The 19,757-nt window shown below is 40.8% G+C and overlaps 1 protein-coding gene across 3 annotated transcripts in view; it reads right to left on the bottom strand.

The window, feature by feature from the left end:
* Positions 1 to 19,757, bottom strand: part of vwa8 (von Willebrand factor A domain containing 8) — a 353,830-nt gene that overhangs the window by 298,552 nt on the left and 35,521 nt on the right. For all 3 annotated transcript variants that reach the window (XM_072584806.1, XM_072584805.1, XM_072584804.1), the window contains exon 4: positions 16,232 to 16,342. In XM_072584806.1, the coding sequence (XP_072440907.1) occupies positions 16,232 to 16,342 (111 nt within the window). The remainder of the gene's footprint in view (positions 1 to 16,231; positions 16,343 to 19,757) is intronic.

Genomic DNA, 19,757 nt, shown 5'->3' with positions numbered 1-19,757 from the left:
TCGTACGTGCCAACAATCATCTTTTTCTTTCATCATTCATGGGACATTAATGTCACTGCCTCGGCCAGTATTTATTAAACATTCCTGATTGCTCAGAAGAAAGCTTGCTGCAGTTGTTCAGACAGTTTGCTCCTTAACTTGCTTTCAAATTGCTCAACATCTTTAAAGCTGATCAAATGTAGAAAGCACTCATTTTTAATCCTCGATATTCAGAATCTGTGGTTCCTCCTCTCAAACCAGTGAATATCTTATGTATCTTTTCAGTAGTTCCAAATCTTTCTGACATGGGAAAAGTGTCCGCATTGGCTCACTGACAGCAGTAATGCCAGCATGTTACATCGATTTTTTTTTTGCAAAAATGTATTTTATTAATAAAATTTGTAAAAATACAAAGCTTCTCAAATTGAAAATTACAGCAGGTTCCATTCTGAGCTCCTTCAGTACATTGCCTGAGAGTGTGGCAGAGGCAGAAACCACCGCAACACTTAAGTATTATTTAGATGAACATTTGAAACTCGACTGCATACATGGCTAGAGGCTAAGTGCTGGGAAATGAAATTAGAATAGATAGGTGCTTGATGACCAATAGGGACATAATGAACCAAATTGCCCCTTTCCACGCTGTAATACTCTGATTCCATGACTCTTTGAATTACAACACTTTTAATATTTACAATACACACTCATCACTTGACAGTCAGCCACACAGGCACATAACCTGGGTTGGCACGCCAATGCACTGATGAGCGAATGCTACAGGTGCTGCCTTGAAGACATGAAGCCAAGGGCTTGTCTGCCCTCGGAGGTGGAAGTAGTAGATCTCATTACAGTTTACAACAAGCATTCAACCGTCAGCTAATATCACCAGAAGGACATTAGCTGGTCTCTTGTTTCACTCTGTTTGGTGGATGTTATCATATCCAAATTAGGTACTGTGCAGGTTACATTATAAAGTGGACTTAACTGGCTTTGCAATATCCACATGCCATGAAGTGCACTATATAATTTCAAGATTCTTCTTTTACAAAGGTAGCATTATGAACATTTTCAAGTACAAATTAATATTCTTAATCAGCTGAGTATTTGTCTCCAGTGGTTGCTTTCTTGGTTAGCCTTTAACATACCACTAAATACAATAATGATATTTAATTGAGCAGCCAAACCTTTTAAAAATTATTCAACATCATATAAAAACTACCTCCGCAACACCAAAGCATAGAACTTGTGCTCAAATTGCCTGGTATTTTGTTTACCCATTAATTACTTCTGCTTTACATAAAAGTCACCCCACAAATAAAAGTGTTAGCACTGAGCCAGTTGAACCATTAAACGTGCCTTTGCTATTCTCTCAGGCACTACCTTGCAGTCAAGAGTGCGTCAGAAGGTCCAGGATCAAGTCACACTTGCTTCAAAGGTGTGGCATAACATGCCTGAACTGGTTGATTAAAAATGTCTCTGGGATAATTAGACTTACATAGAAGCAGAATTAAAATAATCCTCAATAGTCAGTTCCCATTCATTAAACTTAAAACCACAACACACAATAATTTCCACTCCAAGTATATAAATTAGGACAAGATAGCAGGCATCAGTTAGCAACATAACTTCCTTTTTCCCCAAAATAACTGACATAGATTTCAGCACACATAAAGCGACATCTTTCATGTGAAATCACTGCTAATGGTTTTCAATCACATATGCACAAAGCTGGAAGACTTTTGCCAGGCAGTTACTACCCTACATTAACAAAGTGAAAACACAAAAAGATTCCTCAAACATTATGTTGTTTCTATTGCTTCAAACTACTCAGATGGGTGGCACAGTGGCTCAGTGATTAGCATTGCTGCCTCATAGCACCAGGATTCAATTCCATCCTGTGGAGTTTACACATTCTCCCCCTGTCTGCATGGGTTTCGTCCAAATGCTCTAGTTTCATCCCACAGTCCAAAGATGTGCACATTAGGTGGATTGGTCATGCTAAATTGCCCCATGGTATCCAGGGACGTGCAAACTAGGTGGGTTAGCTGTGAGAAATGCAGGGTTACAGGGATAAGGTAGGACTGGGTGGGATGGTCTTTGGAGACTCAATGGGCTGAATGGCCTGCTGTTCACACTATAGGGATTCTATGATTCCTACCAGATGTGTTGTCATGGTATGCCACACATGTCCGTATTGCGCCAACCCTCACATATGCATTGCTGCTCATCTTTTACTTTGAAAGAGCTATTCAACCCACCATTGCAAAATAATTCAACAAGCAAGACCAACATTTATTAAAACACGCTATAAAATGACCCAAATAACTAAAGTCAATAAGAATTATCTTGAAATGAATTTTAAAAAGGTAATGTTAATTCACTGAGCCAACATAACATCAATTTTTAAAAGGGACAAAACCCGAAATCAGGTTTTAGTCAGAAGGAGAATCAGGGCACGCATGCAACTCCAAACTGTGGTGACAAACAAATGGAACCTGCAAGTATTTAAATATTGCTAAAAGGAGATAATAAGAAAATGATTTTCTTCTTCCACTCATCAAGTCAAGGATACACAAAACAGTCTTGAAGAAAAGGAACATCAAGTTATACTGCATGAGGATGCTGATGGATTGGACATTGTAGGCACAGGGATGAAGCAGGAGCAGTTAACTGCTCTATTCCTGATGAAGGGCTTTTGCCCGAAACGTCGATTTTCCTGCTCCTAGGATGCTGCCTGACCTGCTGTGCTTTTCCAGTACCACTCTGATCTAGAAGCAGTGAACTGTAATCTTAGTTCTCAGTTGGGCGGCACGGTGGCACAGTGGTTAGCACTGCTGCCTCACAGCGCCAGAGACCCGGGTTCAATTCCTGCCTCAGGCGACTGACTGTATGGAGTTTGCACATTCTCCCCGTGTCTCCTCTGGGTGCTCCGGTTTCCTCCCACAGTCCAAAGATGTGCAGGTTAGGTGAATTGGCCATGCTAAATTGCCCATAGTGTTAGGTAAGGGGTAAATGTAGGGGTATGGGTGGGTTACGCTTCGGCGGGTCGGTGTGGACTTGTTGGGCCAAAGGGCCTGTTTCCACACTGTAAAGTAATCTAATCTAATCTAATCAGGCAGATATATACTGATTGGTCAGGTCGTTGTCATGAGAATTCGCCAGCGATTGGAAAAAAGGCTATAGAGACAGCCAATGAAAAGCACCAAGGGTACCAAACTCTGCACAGCATTATTTGTGTTGTCTCTCCACAAGTGCACAAGGGTTTGTACTCCAGCCACACTGGTAGAGGTCAGTTGCACAGCAGTCTTGTCTTGTCCTGAACCTGGACAGACAAAATGGTGAATGGGCAGACAAAATTTAATGTAGAGACATTCAATCCATTAAATTTGAAGAATGAGACACAACATATTTAAAGAGTGGAGAAACAAAGACCCGGGTGCACAGATCGACAAATCTTTGAGGTTTAATAAAGTTGTTGAAAACACAGTCAAATCCTTGGTTTCATAAACAGTGGTATAACAGCACATAAGCAAGGAAGTTAAATAAAATCTTTAAAAGAAAAATTCCTGGTTAAGGTGCAACTGGAATATTGTTTCCAATTTTGAACACCTCACTAGGGATATGATGTCCAGGTAGGAGGGAGCACAGAAGAGCTCTGGTCTCGGACATGAGCAACAGGATATCAATTATGTGGTGACATCAAAAAAGCTGGGTTACTTTCCTTGGAGCAGGAGATGTTTTGGAGAGATTTCACAGGATCCTGCAGGATTGTGATTTAGTAAATAAGGAGAAACTGGGGTGCTTGGGCTGACAAGTTATAAAACAGTTCCTACAGAATCAACCTCAATCAAGGGTGCAAGGCAAGGCTGAGATTTACATCCCATGCGAATGCTGGGTGGCTGTGACAAACTGTGAATTGCCACACATGCAGTCAAGGCGTCTTGTGTCTATAGAAAATTAGCACAAAGTCCAAACCTTTCGTCCATGTTCATCTCATGAAAGTCGTGCAGTATGGGTCTGAAAGTAGTACAGTATTGGTCTGAAAGTAGTGCAATACTGGTCTGAAGCATCAGGCTGCTTAGAATAGGTGGACTGGTCCATATTCAAGAATTTAGAGTCAAATCAAAATGAGTATGATACGACCGTTATATACTTCATTAGTAAGTGTGTAGAAGACTGCATATCGAAGAAGTTAATCTGAACCTTCTGCAACCGGAAACCATGGATGAACCAGGAGATCCATTCCCTACTGAAGTCCTGGTCTTCGGTATTCAAGTCAGGCAACCTGATCTGTACAGGAAATCCAGTACAAACTTCACAATGCAATCAGAGGCAATACCAAACTAAGCTTGAGACCCAATCGAAGTACAAGGACATCCGTAATTACGTAACGGGCAATACAGCAAAATCGTACAGAATCATGGGCAATAAAACATCCCTACCTGATGACCTCAATGCATTCTGTACTCATTTTGAACAGCAAGTCAGTGAAATTATGTCACCTATTCCAATAGCTTCAGCTGCACCTGTACCCATACCCACAGTCACGGCTGCGGACGTTAGATATGCCTTCTTAGAGTGAACCTTCTTAGAGTGACTGTCCTGAATGAAATCCCCAGAAATGCACTCTAGATCCTGTGCTGAGCAGCTGGTGGGAGTATTTCCCGATGCCTTTACTTCGATTTGAAGTGCCCAGCTGCTTCATGAAAACTGCTGTCATCCCATTGCTGAAAAAATCATGCACAGTGCCTCAATGGCTCCAACCTTCATACTTAGGAGGTGCTTCAAGAAGTTAATCATGGCTCGCATCAATTCCAGCCTCCCAGATTCCCTTGATCCTTTGCAATTCACCTACAACACGCTCTTACTTATTGACTACAGCACCACTTTCAACTCCATGATCCCAAACAAATTCATCTCCAAACTCCAAGAACTAGCTCTCAGCTACTCTTCCTGTGTCTGGATCCTCGATTTTCTGACCCATAGACCACGATTAGTAAGAATAGGTGACATCACCTCCTCTACGACAATCCTCAATGCTGGTGCCCTGCAAAGCTGCATACTCAGTCTGCTACTACAGTCCTTATACAGTCACAACTGTGTGGCCATAATCCACCCCAACTTCTCTTAGAAGTTTGCTGACAACACCACTGTTGCAGATTGGATTTCAAACAATGAAGAGAGACAGTACAAGAAAGAGATTGAGTGCTTAGCAGCATGATGCCAAGATGACAATCTCTCCAACAATGTCAGCAAAATGAAGGAGCTGGTCTTTGACTTTAGGAAATGGAGTGGAGGACATACGCCTGTCTGCATCAATGGTGATGATGTGGAGATGGTCAAAAGCATCAATGCTCCTGGAAGTGGTGACCACCAACAATCTGCTCTGGTCAACCCACATCAATGCAACAGTCAAGAGAGCACAACAATGGCTCTACTTCCTCAGGAGGCTAAGGAAATGTAGTATATCCATAAAGATTTTTACCAATTTTTCTCAATTCACAGAAAGATAGAAAGCATTCTATTTGAATGCATCACAGGATGGTATGGCAATTACTCTTCCCAAACCACAAGACACTACAGAGAGTCATGAACACAACCCAGTCCATCACACAAGCCAGCCTTACATCCATTGACTCCATCTACACTTCCTGCTGCCTCACGAAAGCAACCAACATGATCAAAACCCCCTGCACTCCGGTTATACTCTCTACCATCCTCTTCCATCAGACAGAAAATCTAAAAGTTTCAAGAACAACTTCTTCCTTGCAGTCATCAGACTTCTGAACAGACCTTTCAAACATTAATGCTGATTACTCTCTCTGTGGCTCGAACACTATATTTTGCAGTCTGTGCTGCTACCTGATGCACTTTGTATGGTACAATCTGCCCATAGAGCAAGCAAAACAACACTTTTACTGTATCTTAGTACATGCGACAGTAATAAATCAAATAAAATCTCCCTTTTTGTCATCATTGCTCTATTGGACCACCACCATATCAGTCCTAACATTATGCTGAGAAACAGTGTGGTGTACATCAATGGTGCAATGCAAAGTCCAAGATAGGTACCTGTCATTATGTCTAAGGTAGCCAAGATCCCCTGCCCAGCTATAGTCACAGCCTACAAACACTCATTTGAAGCTCTGCAGGTGATAGCCTGCTCTACTTTGATCATTCACATTTTTGCAATTCCTTGCAACACCAATCGACTAATATGAAAGTAGGAGTTCATAATCCTTTCATTTATGATGAGTGGGTTCCTGACATCACCTTGCAAATTTGCTGTTTTACCTCAATCAGCTTGATTTACAAACCACAGGAAGGGATGATCAAGGTGTCTATTGGTAAATTATGTTTAAGAGCATTTGGAATGACAATGTGGTCGGGCAGTAAAACTGAGATAGTTGGAAGATCAAATGTCCTTTTCCCTAAATTTTATTTTTATTCTTCAATGGAAAGTGGACATGGCAAGGCCAGCATTTACCAGCCCATCCCGTACCGTCCCTAACTGAATTGGGTGGGTTGTTTAACTTGCCATATCAGAGATAAAAATCAACTGCAGGTCTGCAGTTAGACTGGATAAGGACAGCAGATTTCCCTCATATTAGTCAAAAGATGGAGTTTTACAATAATCAAAATAACTTTCATGGTCAGTGAAACCAGATTATTGAATGGACTTAAAATTTCATCTTCTGCAATAGTTGGATTTGAACCTCCGTACCCACTGAGCCTCTGGATTACTAACCAGTAACATTGCCACCACACTGCTACCTGCCCCTAGAATATATTTCCAGATAGTACTGACTGACTGTCTTCAATAGGGAACTGCAGCAGAGATCACATCAAATAGAAGGTAAGAGTCTTTTTTTTTAATTTATTTAACCTGATTTTCTAATTACACATCTCTGGAGCAGATGTGATTTGAAAGCACATGCCACATGCCTTAATGACTACTGTCCAGTGACTCTGACCTCCAAAACCACAGAGTGCTTCCAGAGGCAGGCCATGGCTCACATCAACTCGAGTCTCCCAGCTTATCTCGATCCTCTACAATTTGCCAATGTAACAGGTCCATAGCGGACGCCATTTTCCTAGCCCTGCATTCATCCCTGGAACACCTGGACCACAAGGACACTACATCAGACTTCGGCAGCAGCTCCAACTTCAACACACGATCTTGCCTCGCACATGTCCTATGTGATATAACTTGTATGCCTGTCTAGTTATTTTCTTCACCCAATGTTCTGTATGCTCTTGCTTACTATGATCTGCCTGTACTGCTTGTAAACAAAGCTTTTCACTGTACTTAGATATATGTGACAATAAATCAATCAAATCAAATCAAACCCAGGCCGCCCGGTCCAACTGCGCCACCAGAGGACCCCAAAAGTCTTGATGAATAACACTTCATCCATGTCATCATCCTGGGTTGATTTGATCAGTTGGAGGGGGTAAGGTGAGACCCTTCACAAGATGAGTCATATCAGACTTGAAATGCTACTGTGCCTCTCTCTCAATTGTTGTCAGACATGCTCTGTTTTCTGATTTAATTAAAATCCATTTCTTCCTCACCTTAACACATAATATATTGCCATTCCTTCACCATCACTGGGGGGGGAATCCTGGAATTCCCTCTCTAATGGCACTGTGGGTCAACCGTCAGCAGATGGACTGCAATAGTTCAAGGAGGGAGCTCACTATCACCTTCTCAAGGGCAACTAAGGACTGGCAATAAATGCTGGCCCAGCCAGTGATGCCAATATCTCACAAATGAATTAATAAAAAAAAGCTAAAAATATAAATTCAACTTAAAGTTGGATATAGTTCTTCCACGCTAGAATCCAAGCTGTCAAACAATAAGAATATTTGATGAATCTGCATCATGAATTTTTACAAAAGATCACTACTAGGGCAGCCATTACAGACAATGAAGGAGAGAGTTCATGAATATGGGGGAACACTTCTTTACTAATTGTTACAACTCAGACAGCCAGGGAATGAAGCACAGAAGACTACAGTAAAATCTTTATACTTTACAGGCTTTTATTTACAGAATACAAACCATTTGTCATGCATCTTAATTCAGTAATCATGGACTCAAGACCAACAAAGGGTCTGTTTCCATGCTGTATAAATGAAATCTTTCAAACTAAAACTTGACTAGGAAAGACAGCATCATTAATATGTGAAACATTTAATTTGAAATGTTAATCTATACAGGAAACAAAATCTTCAAAGAAACAGCAGAGGCAATCTTGGTTTTAAATGAGGTTGAGAGTGGTGCTTAATAGGCTACATTCAAAATAATAATAATTCAAAACAATTCCTTGAAAGGAGAAGCTCATTTTAAAAAAATGGACGATGTTGCAATTTGTGGGCACAAGTGATTACAAAACTAAATTAAATTGACTAAAACAGGACTGTGATAACTTTTATTTCTGGGTAAACAAACCTGCCTGACTGTTGTATTTTGCCAAATCAGAAAATCTCTCTGGGAAATTCTAAATGATCAATTTCACAGTAATGAATTAATTCTTAATAGTAAGTTCAGAATAAAACGACAGGAGAGACCTGTTCCTGACCCAATGAAATTCAAACACAAGGTGCTGAGAGATTTTTTTGCACAGATCCTTTTGCAGTGTCCATGCTCAGACTTGTCTTGGACATCTAGTCACAGAAGACTGAGTTCCATCAATGATCCCTTTCAAAGTGTGTTGCTATTCACAATATTTTCATAGATAACAGAATATCTACAGCGTGGAAGCAGGCATTCAGCCCATCGAGTTCACATTCCTCATGAAGGGCTCATGCCCGAAATGTCGATTCTCCTGCTCCTCAGCTGCTGCCTGACCTGCTGTGCTTTGCCAGCACCCCATTCATGGTCATTGAGTCCACACCAATTCTCTGAAAAACATCCCACCCAGACCCACTCCTTAACCAAACCATGGGACCATGCATTTCCAACGGTTAATCCACCTAATCAATACATTCCTGGGCATTTTAGAATGGCCAATCCACATAACCCACACAGACACAGGGAGAATGTGCAAACTCCACACAGACAGTTGCCTAAGGCTGGAATCGAACAAGGGTCCCTGGTACCGTGAGGCAGCTGTGCTAACCACTGAACTACCATGCCACCTCTAAATTTTAGTTTAGTGCGAAGTCTCTTTCTGTTCGAACACGAAGTGCTTGAACTTAAGGCTGATCAGTGGTTGCACACAGCCGAGGGAGAACACTGGTCTTACAAGGCTGTCTTTTGTGTTCCAAACCAGCAGAATTCCTTGACTGTCAGGCAGGATGTGTTAGGATTTGTGAATTTTCATCACACGTTGGAATTAAATCAAAGTATCTACAGTACCTTTGAGTACTAAACAATTTGCAATTCAATCTATCATCTAACACATGAAACACTAGGTGCAAATGCTCAGTATCCTCACCCATCACATGAATGGCAGTTTTTCGATCATGACATGGTTTAGGTTAATGTGTGTATTATCATGAATGTTTGGGCATTAACTGGGTTAAAATATCAAACACTACGCTGGTAGAGAAATGCAGCCAGTTGATAGCGCTGGAAGGGAGATGTGATAGACAGTAGTACTACAGTAGATACAATTTATTCTGCCTTTCAAAGAAAAGGCTAGAGTTGCCATAAGGATCTACCCATAAGATCAGAGACAGTGGCACGAGGGCACAAGTGGCTTGCTGGTTCCAAGACTGAAAGCAAAGTGTGCGAGTAAAGAGGAGTCATTCGGAGTGGCAGAAAGTAGGAAGTGATGTTCCCACAAGTCACAGTGACTTTTCATCAAAACTCAGCTGAGGAGTCACCAAACTCAAAACTTTGCTTTCTCTCCACAGATGCTGCCGATCATCTCGTGTCGCCAGCAATTCCTGTTTTCATTTCAGATCTCCAGCATCCACAGTTCCTTGTTTATATTTCAGTGCTGAGACCATCGCTTTTCACAAATGACATTAAATGATTGGGATTTTGGAATCAAATGCACAATTCATTTTTTTGAAGGGGGGGCGCACGGGGTACACATGGTTGGGCTGCAGCTAAAGATGGTCATTACTGATGAGAACTACAACAAATTAAAAATCACACAACACCAGGTTATAATCCAGCAGGTTTACTTGGAAGCACTAGCTTTCGGAGCGTAGTTGCCCACCTGATGAAGGAGCAGTGCTCCAAAAGCTAGTGCTTTTAAATACACCTCTGGGCTATAACTTGACGCTGTGTGATTTTTAACTTTGTACACCCAGTCCATTACCAGCACCTCCAAATCATACAACAAATCACTGGATGATGTCCATAAATATGTAGAATGGATAAGTAATTAACAAAGTCCAAGGTAGCAAAATGTGAGGTGATATAAACTGGTAGAAAAAAATCATTTTGAAGGTGTAAGTCCAGGTGAAGTAGAGAAACAGAAGGATCTCAGAGTACAAATATATCAATCATTAAAATATTCTTCTGCAGTTTATCAAGCCTGTAATAAGAAGCAAACCAAGTATTCGGCTTTATACCTAATAGGACATTATGCTGAACACATTTTAAACAGTAGTTAAATAATACTTATTTAAAGATGCATGTAAAAATCTGGTTGCCATACGAACAAAAATGATATAGAGGAACTGGAGAGGGTGCAGGGAAGATTTACAAGGACTATATTCAGAATGCATATGCATATTAGGGTAGGGTGAATAACTGGGCCTCTTTTCTCCTTAAAGGATGAGGAGTGACTTAATCAAGGTCTTAAAAATATGGTCTTATCAGCTAAGTTTGGAAACCCTTTTCTGTGCTAATCAAGGCAGTGTATTTAAAATGCAATGTTACGTATACCCTCATGCAAACAAAATCCACTTGTCACCTATGAAGAACTATCAGAAGTTTGAAATATTATTTTTATAAATATGTATTTAAAGATCACCCATCACCAGAGTGTGGAGGTATAATCGGAATTTTCAACTGCTCAATATGACTGAGATACAATTGATTATTTTTGATCCAAAACATAAAAACTCTGCCTTTAAATACTGTAAATGACAGTGTAGAGAAAATGTGTCAACCACGCAATTACCATTACCTAGAAAAGCATAAAAAAAAGCTACCAATTATTTCCTCACAACTGATCTCATATTTACATGGAGGCTGGAGCTGCTTGCCCATCTGAACACAGAAATATAATTACCGCATTTTACAGAAAAGGTTGCTCTTTATATCAAGAACGGTAGTAATTATTATCTGAGTCATATTGATGCAGAAACTCTCACTCTTGACAGCTCGAGGAAACTGAGCAAATTGCAACTTACATCATGACACAATCACATTCTGTTCTTCTGGTTTCAGTATTTTCAATTTCTAACAAACTCACATGGTCATTAAAAAACATTTACATAAACACTAATTTGTTCCATATTACTCAATCAAAATCAATTGCAGTTGTTTTCTATAATTTGAATATCTGTGCAGCAGCAACTATTTTCCATTTATTCATCTGTTCACAGCTTCTATAATCCGTCTTTGCATAATGAATGCACTGTGATGAATTATCCATTTGTTGTACTCAGCAAGCCAGCAATCTATGATTGCTAGCATTTATTGAACATCTTACGGAACAGAGTTGCTAGGTGGCAACATTCAATTCTACCCAGCAATAGGGGAGAGTTTATTGTAAAAAATTATTAGCCGGTCAGGATAGTTTGAGGATCACAGAAGAGGAGTTTAGTGGCTGCAGGCAGTTGTATTGTATTGTATTCTTCAGATTTAAGAGAGGAGTTCGAGGAATTAACAGGTAGCTAAGGGTTGGAAATAGAACTCAGAAAACATCCTGTAGAACTGGGGAATTGTGCTGGATTTGTATTGGAGAAGCCACGTGGGGCTGCAAGAAGAAGCCTGCAAGAAGTAATACTCCAGAGCAATTGATAGAATGGAGTTTGAAAAGCAGATGCAGATGAAGAAGATCAGAGCTTGAGGAAAGATTTCAGACAGTACTGACTCAACAAAGCAAGCTGACAGTACCAAGTGCTATACCTTCGATCAAGTGCAGGAGTGCAGCTTCTGGAGTAAAAAGAAGCTCTACAAGGAATGTTCCATGAACCTCGTCCTGCAGCCATCAGAGCTCAATATCGAGTCCAATCATTTTAAAGGTTGAACATTTTCTTCCATGTCCTTCCCCCACTCTGCCAACTCCAGGCCTTGTCATCACTTGGGTTGTTTTGACCACAGCCAACTCATTTTCACTCACGAATGGTCCCCATTAGCAGCTTTTCTACCTCTCCAGGTTACCATTATCAATTCCTTTCCCTGTCACTGCTGTTCGTGCTCTCTGGGCTCCGTCTCCACCTATCCTTTACTCCTTCCTTTCCTCAACCACAGCCCCTTTCTTCAGCATACATACCAGCCTTTCCCAACCGACTACCAGTTCTGAAGAAGGGTCATTGCACCTGAAACGTTGCCTCTGCTTCCTCTCCACAGATGTTGCCAGATAATGCTGAATTCCTCCAGCAATTTTTGTTTCTGATTTCTAGCATCCACAGTTCTTTCCTTTTTGTTCTATAAGAAACTTACTGGTCCCTGGTCAGATTGCAAAATAAATTTGACTGTCTAACCTAACAGTACCCTCCATTCTATAATCAAACTGGATCTTATGTGCACTTCAAAGAAAAAGTGATGTTATTCAAGGCAAGGGATTCCACATGGACGATGCAAATAGAATTAATGTATTTCAGTATAGCTTCAAAAGCCTTCCTCTGGTGCACCATCTCACTACCTCTCATGAGGAAATGAATTCCCTGCAAAGGTTTGCTTCCACACGAGCTGAAGCCCTCCAGTATTGAGGTCAAAAGACCCACTCTTCTCATGTAAGCCTCAAATTTGACTGTTAGGGATTCCATAACCTTAGAAGATCATGAAAGGTGAGTCCAATCCTTTCTTTATCTGGTAGTCACATTTGTGTACCTGCAGCAAACGTGTAAGGGCAGCACAGTGGCAAGCACTGCTGCCTCACACTGCAGACTAAATTCCAGTCTTGGCTTACCATCTGTGTGGAGTTTGCATGTTCTCGTGTCTGCGTGGGTTTCCGCCAGGTGCTCCAGCTTCGTCCCATGCCATCTATCACTAACTGTTGCACTAATACCATCTTTGATTAGGACTACTACCCCACCATCTTTACCTCGCTTCGTATGCCACATACCACTCAGTATTGAGAAGCCAATCGTGGTCATCTTGCAGTCATGTCTCCATAACAGCAAACAGATTGTGTATATTTACTTCATTGTGCATGATCAATTCAGTTACTTTGTGATCAGTGCTATGCACATTCAAATATAGATCCTTTAGTTTTGTTATTTTGTAATCTTTACAACATCCCGGTTTGATGATTGGTGCATTCCTAGGTTTTGTCTCTCTAATTCGTCCTGCCATTTTCTGACCCTCATTTTCAATATTACTCAATTGAGTTGGCAGTGTTGCAAAAAAAAAAGCTAAAGGTGGTACAAACATAAAAGGGGCTGATCAACAGTTTATCAGACTTCTCCTCATAGACCAATCTTGAACAATCATTTCAAATTATGTCATTGTGCAATCTGATTGTTTCAGGAATGAAAAGAGCAGAACACTTTTGTCTTCTTTATTGCCTTATGGAACGTGGGCAGCACCAGCAAAACTGGCATTTATTGCCCATCCCTTGCACTGAATGTTTGCTAGACTATTCCAGAACACAGTTAAAAGAAATCAAATTGGTTTGGGTTTGGATTTACATGTAAGACAGATAGGAGACCAGATAATAATGGGACGTTACCTTCCCCTGATTGATTGGGTATCAGTGCAAACCTGTTAAAAGCTCAAAAATCTGATCTCTCCAGCTCTTGCTGCCTTTGAAACAACAACAAAAAAAAGCCAACAGCAAGGAAGCTTTCGTGCTCATACATCTGGAATTCCAGTACGGGACAATAATCTGACAGACTGGGACAATAGTACATAACTAATGCATATGGGGAAAAGAGCAAACTAATTTTTCACATCTAGATGGCTTTTCATCAGAGCTGTGATGGAAAGTCATCTAAACTCAAAACGCTAGCTTACTCTCTCTCCTTAGATGCTGCCCCACCCATTTTGACTTCTAGCGTTTTTTTTTCAGTACAGATTCCAGCACTTCCAGCAATTTACTCCCACTAATGAATACAGGTACATTAAGGTAGCAAGTAACAAATCTAGTATCCAGCTGGAGGATAGGGATTGTAATTTTTAACTACGCGCATGCATAGATGCTGCAGTTTACAGTTTGAAATGACTTTACCCTTGGGTTGGATACTTGACATGGAATGTATTTTATAAACAGATTTATCATAACTGCATCGAATAGAACATGTTGTATTGGGACAAGTTGAAGTTTCTTACATTTCTTTAGTAAAAGGCGAAACAATTTTATGATTTGAAGAGAAACTAAAGAGCATGAAAACATACTTGTGATATCCAATTTGACATTTTTGCATTGTGTTGCTACAAATTTTATGAACAAAGTATATTTTTAGAGGAAAGAGAAACTCTGCATTGAGACTGAGACCAGAGGTTGACATACCTAAGTTGCTATGTCTGTCCTTTGTGTTGAATGTAGGAATAGTGGTCAAAATCAGCCAACTGTGATCACTGACTAGTTTATCTACTACTGGAGAATCGATGTGAACACGCAAGGATAAGAGCCAGGAAGAATGCAGTAACCAGCCCCCAGCACAGCTCCACTCATTCATTTTCATGCTGCGATCATAAGACATCTCAGCCCTTTTTAAAGGCCATGGTTGTGATTATCTAAACTCGACATGATCTAAAACAGAGTCAAAAGGTGTGGTGCTGGAAAAGCACAGCCGCTCAGGCAGCATTCGAGAAGCAGGAAAGTCGACATTTCGAGCATAAGCACGACATCAGGAATGAAGCAAGGGATTATTGAAAGGAGGCCAGAAAGGTTTAAAAAAATGCAAAAAGGCTTGTGCGAGAAGCTAGAACCAGGGGCACTATCTCAGAGTAAGGGGTTGCCCATTTAAAACAGAGGCGAGGAGGAATTTCTTCCTTCAGAGGATAGTGAATCTATGGAATTCTTTATTGCAGAAGGCTCTGGAGGTTGGGTTATTAAGGATATTCAAGGCTGAGATATCCAGATTCAGATTCAGTAAGGAAATCAAGGGCTATGAGGAAGGGAAGAAAAGTGAGGTTGCCACGATCTCATTGAATAGCAGAGTAGGCTTGTTTGGCTAAATAGCTTTGTTCTGCTCCAATAGATCACCTTAGTCTTTGAAACTGTAGAGAAAACAAACACAGTTTCCTCAATCTCACACTTCCATTCCCATTTATCTGACATTTTTTGCAGCAAAAGGCGTTTGGCTCTCAGCTGATAGATCCAGTAAAAAGGATTGGCATGTTTGTAACCATGCAAGTTCCAACATACTGTTTTGGCTGCCATCCACTCTGAAATGCTTGATTGCATGTGGTGTCAATGAATGTGCAGAACGCTATAATTAAGGTGCTGCAGAGGACTTTACAGAAAACCTGAACTATCAGAGTCAGTCAGGGATTTGTATCATGTGGCAGTGCCATCCAATCTACTGACCCAGCTGTTTCTGGGAATAATGGTATATTACAACACATGTTGTTCAACCCTGCCTACAGATGTCAACACCAGTACATGTCATGTATCATCTTGCCTGCCTGACATCTTTGTCATTTCCCTCGCTTACTAGGATATTAAACTGGAGAATATCATTAGGAAGTCCACTGGCATTGTAAGCAAAACATAGTTTGCAACAACTGACACAAAGATTCACACAAATCCACCTATATAAAAAGGAAGCAAAACAAACAGACAAGCAAGGACAATTTAGAAATGGGCTTTTCTCCAGTACGATACCATTTTCAAATCTTCTAGATACACCTTTTAATATCACATAGCAACTCGAGCCAACTGTTCTACACATACCAAATTCACGTTTGGTTTTCTGAATGCTAGAAGAATGAAAGTTGACCTTGAGGGCATTCATTATCCCCACCTGTTAAGGAAATTAAATACTAATGTTGGAACATTTTCTTCGTCACTGCCCTTATTCTTTGGAAAAGGACCCAAAACAGATAGTTTTACTATAACAGAAGGCTTGTGCCTATTCCTCACACGTCTCAATAACACTACATTCAAATTTCTTACTGCTTTTGAGTGAAGACACAATAAAAAAAGCAGCCATTTGCAATTTAACTTACCTGATCAAGGTAAAGGGCTGTTCCTGCTCGGATCTCTCTGCGTTGTTTAAGGTCTGTCTCAGTTGTATCCCTGGATAGCGCCATGTACTCTACCTCTCGTTTGGTCAGCTCCTGTATGGGGGCAGGGAATAAATTTAGTCAAAACATGTTTGTTAATTACTCAGTCCATAATTACATAAAATTGACAGAGAAACAGGCCATTTCACCCAACAGGTCCATAACATTTATTCTCCATTCAAGTCTGCTCCTATCCTTTTTTGTTTATCTTGATTAGCATAACCTATTATTCTTTTCTCCCTCAGAAGCTTAGCTAACTTCCCCTTAAATATGGTTATACTATCCACTTCAAATATATCCTGTGATAACAAGTTCCACATTATTGACACTGTCTGCAAAAACAAGATTTTTCAGAATTCCCAATTGGATTTGTGGGTCACTACCATTAATTGATGACTTATAGTTTTGCTCTTCCCCACAAACGGACAGAATTTCTATGTATCTCCATCCAAATTCTTCATTATTTAACAAAAAGCCACTGCAGTATCCCTCATACAAGGGAACAGTAACTCAACTTGTTAATTTTCCTAATAAATATATACATTTGCAAGGACTGCAAAGTCCAACTTATTTTGTTTCGAATTACACAGTACAGAAACAGACCCTTCAACCCAACTCATCCACACCAAACAGGTTTCTTAAACTGAACAAGTCCCATTTGCCTGTGTTTGCCCCATATCCCTTTGTATCTTTCCTGTTCATGTACCTGTCCAAATGTCTCTATATACACACTACCCTCTGTGTCAAAAAGTTGCCACTCAGGTCCTTTTTGAATCTTTTTCCTCTCACCATAAACCTATGCCCTCGAGTTTGGTACTCTCCCCTATCCTGAAGAAAAGACTGTGGCTTTTCACCTTATCTACACCCCTCATGATTTTGTAAACCTCGATAAGGTCACCCTTCAGCCATCTATGCTCCAAGGAAAAAGGGCCAGCCTACCCAAACTCCTCTCATAACTCAAACCCTCCAAGTCCCAGTAACATCCTTGTAAATCTTTTTTGCATTCTTTCCAGTTTAATAACGCCCTTCCTATTGCAGGGTGACCAGAATTGTATGCAGTACTCCAACTCTGGCCGTACCAATGTCTGGTACAGCTAACATGACAGCACAACTACTATAGTCAATGCTCTGACCGATAAAGACAAGTGTGCCAAACGCCTTCATCACCAGCCTGTCTACTTGTGATGCCACTTTCAAGGAACTACGTAGCTGCAGTCATAGAGATATACAGCATGGAAACAGACCCTTGAGTCCAACTTGTCCATGCCAACCAGATATCCTAACCTAATCTAGTCCCATTTGCCAGCACTTGGTCCATATATTTCTGAACCCTTCCTATTCATATACATGTCCAGGTGCCTTTTAAGTGTTGTAATTGTATCAGCCTCCACCACTTCCTCTGGCAGCTCATTCCATACACGCACCACTCTCTGTGTGAAAAAGGTGCCACTTAGATCCCTTTCAAATCTTTCTCCTCTCACCCTAAACCTATGCCCTCTAGTTCTGGACTAGTCAATCCATGGAAAAGACAGTGTCTATTTATCCGATCCATGCCCCTCATGATTTTATAAACTTCTATACTGTCACCCCTCAGCCTCTGATGCTCCAGGGAAAACAGCCCCAGCCAATTCAGCTTCTCCCTGTAGCTCAAATCCTCCAACTCTGGCAACATCCTTGTAAACCTTTTCAAGGTTCACAACATTGTTCCTCCATGAGGAAGACCAGAATTGCACACAATAGTCCAAAAATGCCCTAAACCAATGCCCTGTACAGCTGCAACATGACCTCCAAACTCCTATATTCAATATTCTGACCCATAAAGAAAAACATACTAAACATCATTTTCACTATTCTATTTACCTGAAACTCCACTTTCAAGTAACTATGAACCTGCACACTCTTTGCTCAGCAACACTCCCCAGGAACGTGCCATTAAGTGTGTAAGTCCTGCCCTTATTTGCCTTTCTGAAATGCAGCACCTCGCATTTATCTAAATTAAACTCCTCCTGCCATTCCTCAACCCATTGGCCCATCTGATCAAGGTCAAGTTGTACTCTGAGGTAACCTTCTTTGCTGTCCATGACACCACCAATTTTGGTATAATCTGAAAAATTAGTAACTATACCTCCTAAGTTCACATCCAATGCATTTACATAAATGACGACAAGCAGTGAACCCAGCATTGATCCTTGTGGCATACCACTGATCACAGGCCTCCAGTCTGAAAAGCAACCCTCCAGCACCACCACCCTCTGTTCTCTACCTTGGAGTCAGTTCGGTATCCAGGTGACTAGTTCTCCCTGTAATCCATGTGATCTAACCTCTTACAACACTCTGTTCAACAACATTCACCAGGGCCTACCATTAACTGTCGAAGTGCTTCCCTGGTTTGTTGTACCAAAATGCAACAGTTCATATTTATCTGAATCAAACTTTATCTGTCATTTCTCAACTCACTGACCCAGTTGAAGAAGATTCCATTGTACTCTGACATAACCTTCTTCAGTGACAACTAGGATTGCGGTGTCATCCGCAAATTAACTAACGATGCCTCGTATGCGCTCATCCAAATCCTTTACATAAATGACGAACAACAGCGGATCCAACACTGACCTTTGTGGCACACTGCTGGTCTAAGCCCTTCAGTCTGAAGAACAGCCCTCTACTCTTTTAAATGAAAGATGCAAACAGAAACGCCAAGCTCCACTCCCCCTGCAAACAGCTTGGATCAGACACTCCTGGGATGGGGACAGTACCGGGTTAAATAGAGCACACTCCGATCTCTCAAAACAGAAAAATAAACATTTCTCCACGTCTGGAACTGAAATAAAGTTCCAGTGACATAAACAGAAATTGCTGGAGAAGTTCAGCAGGTCTGGTCGCATTAGTGGAAATAGATCAGAGTTAACATCTCCGGTTTGGTGATCCTTCACCATAAGTATGGGTCCACTGCTTTTTGTCATTTATATAAATGATTTGGGTGTGAACTTAGGGAGTAAAGTTAGTAACTTTACAGATGACACCAAAATTGGTGGTGCAGTGGACAGCAAAGTTTGGTTGCCTCGGATTACAACTTGACTTTGATCAGATGGGCCAAAGGGTTGAGGACTGGCAGGTGGAGTTTAATTTAGAAAAATGTGAGATGCTGCATTTTGGGTAAATCAGGGTACAAATTATACACTTAATGGTAAATTCCTGACGAGTGTTGCTGAACAAAGAGACCTTGGAGTGCAGGTTCATAGTTCCTTGAAAGTGGAGTCTCAGATGGATAGGATAGTGAAGAAGGAATTAGGTATGCTTTCCTTTATTAATCAGAGTATTGAGTACAGGAGTTTGAAAGGTCATGTTGCAGCTGTATAGGACATTGGTTAGATTACTTTTGGCATATTGCGTACAATTCTGGTCTCCCTCGTATTGGAAAGATGTTGTAAAACTTGAAAGGGTTCAGACAAGATTTACAAGGATGTTG

This window comes from Chiloscyllium punctatum, chromosome 15 (assembly GCF_047496795.1).
Source record: "Chiloscyllium punctatum isolate Juve2018m chromosome 15, sChiPun1.3, whole genome shotgun sequence".
In the NCBI taxonomy this organism is placed as follows: domain Eukaryota; kingdom Metazoa; phylum Chordata; class Chondrichthyes; order Orectolobiformes; family Hemiscylliidae; genus Chiloscyllium; species Chiloscyllium punctatum.
This window is presented reverse-complemented; position numbering and strand designations above follow the sequence as displayed.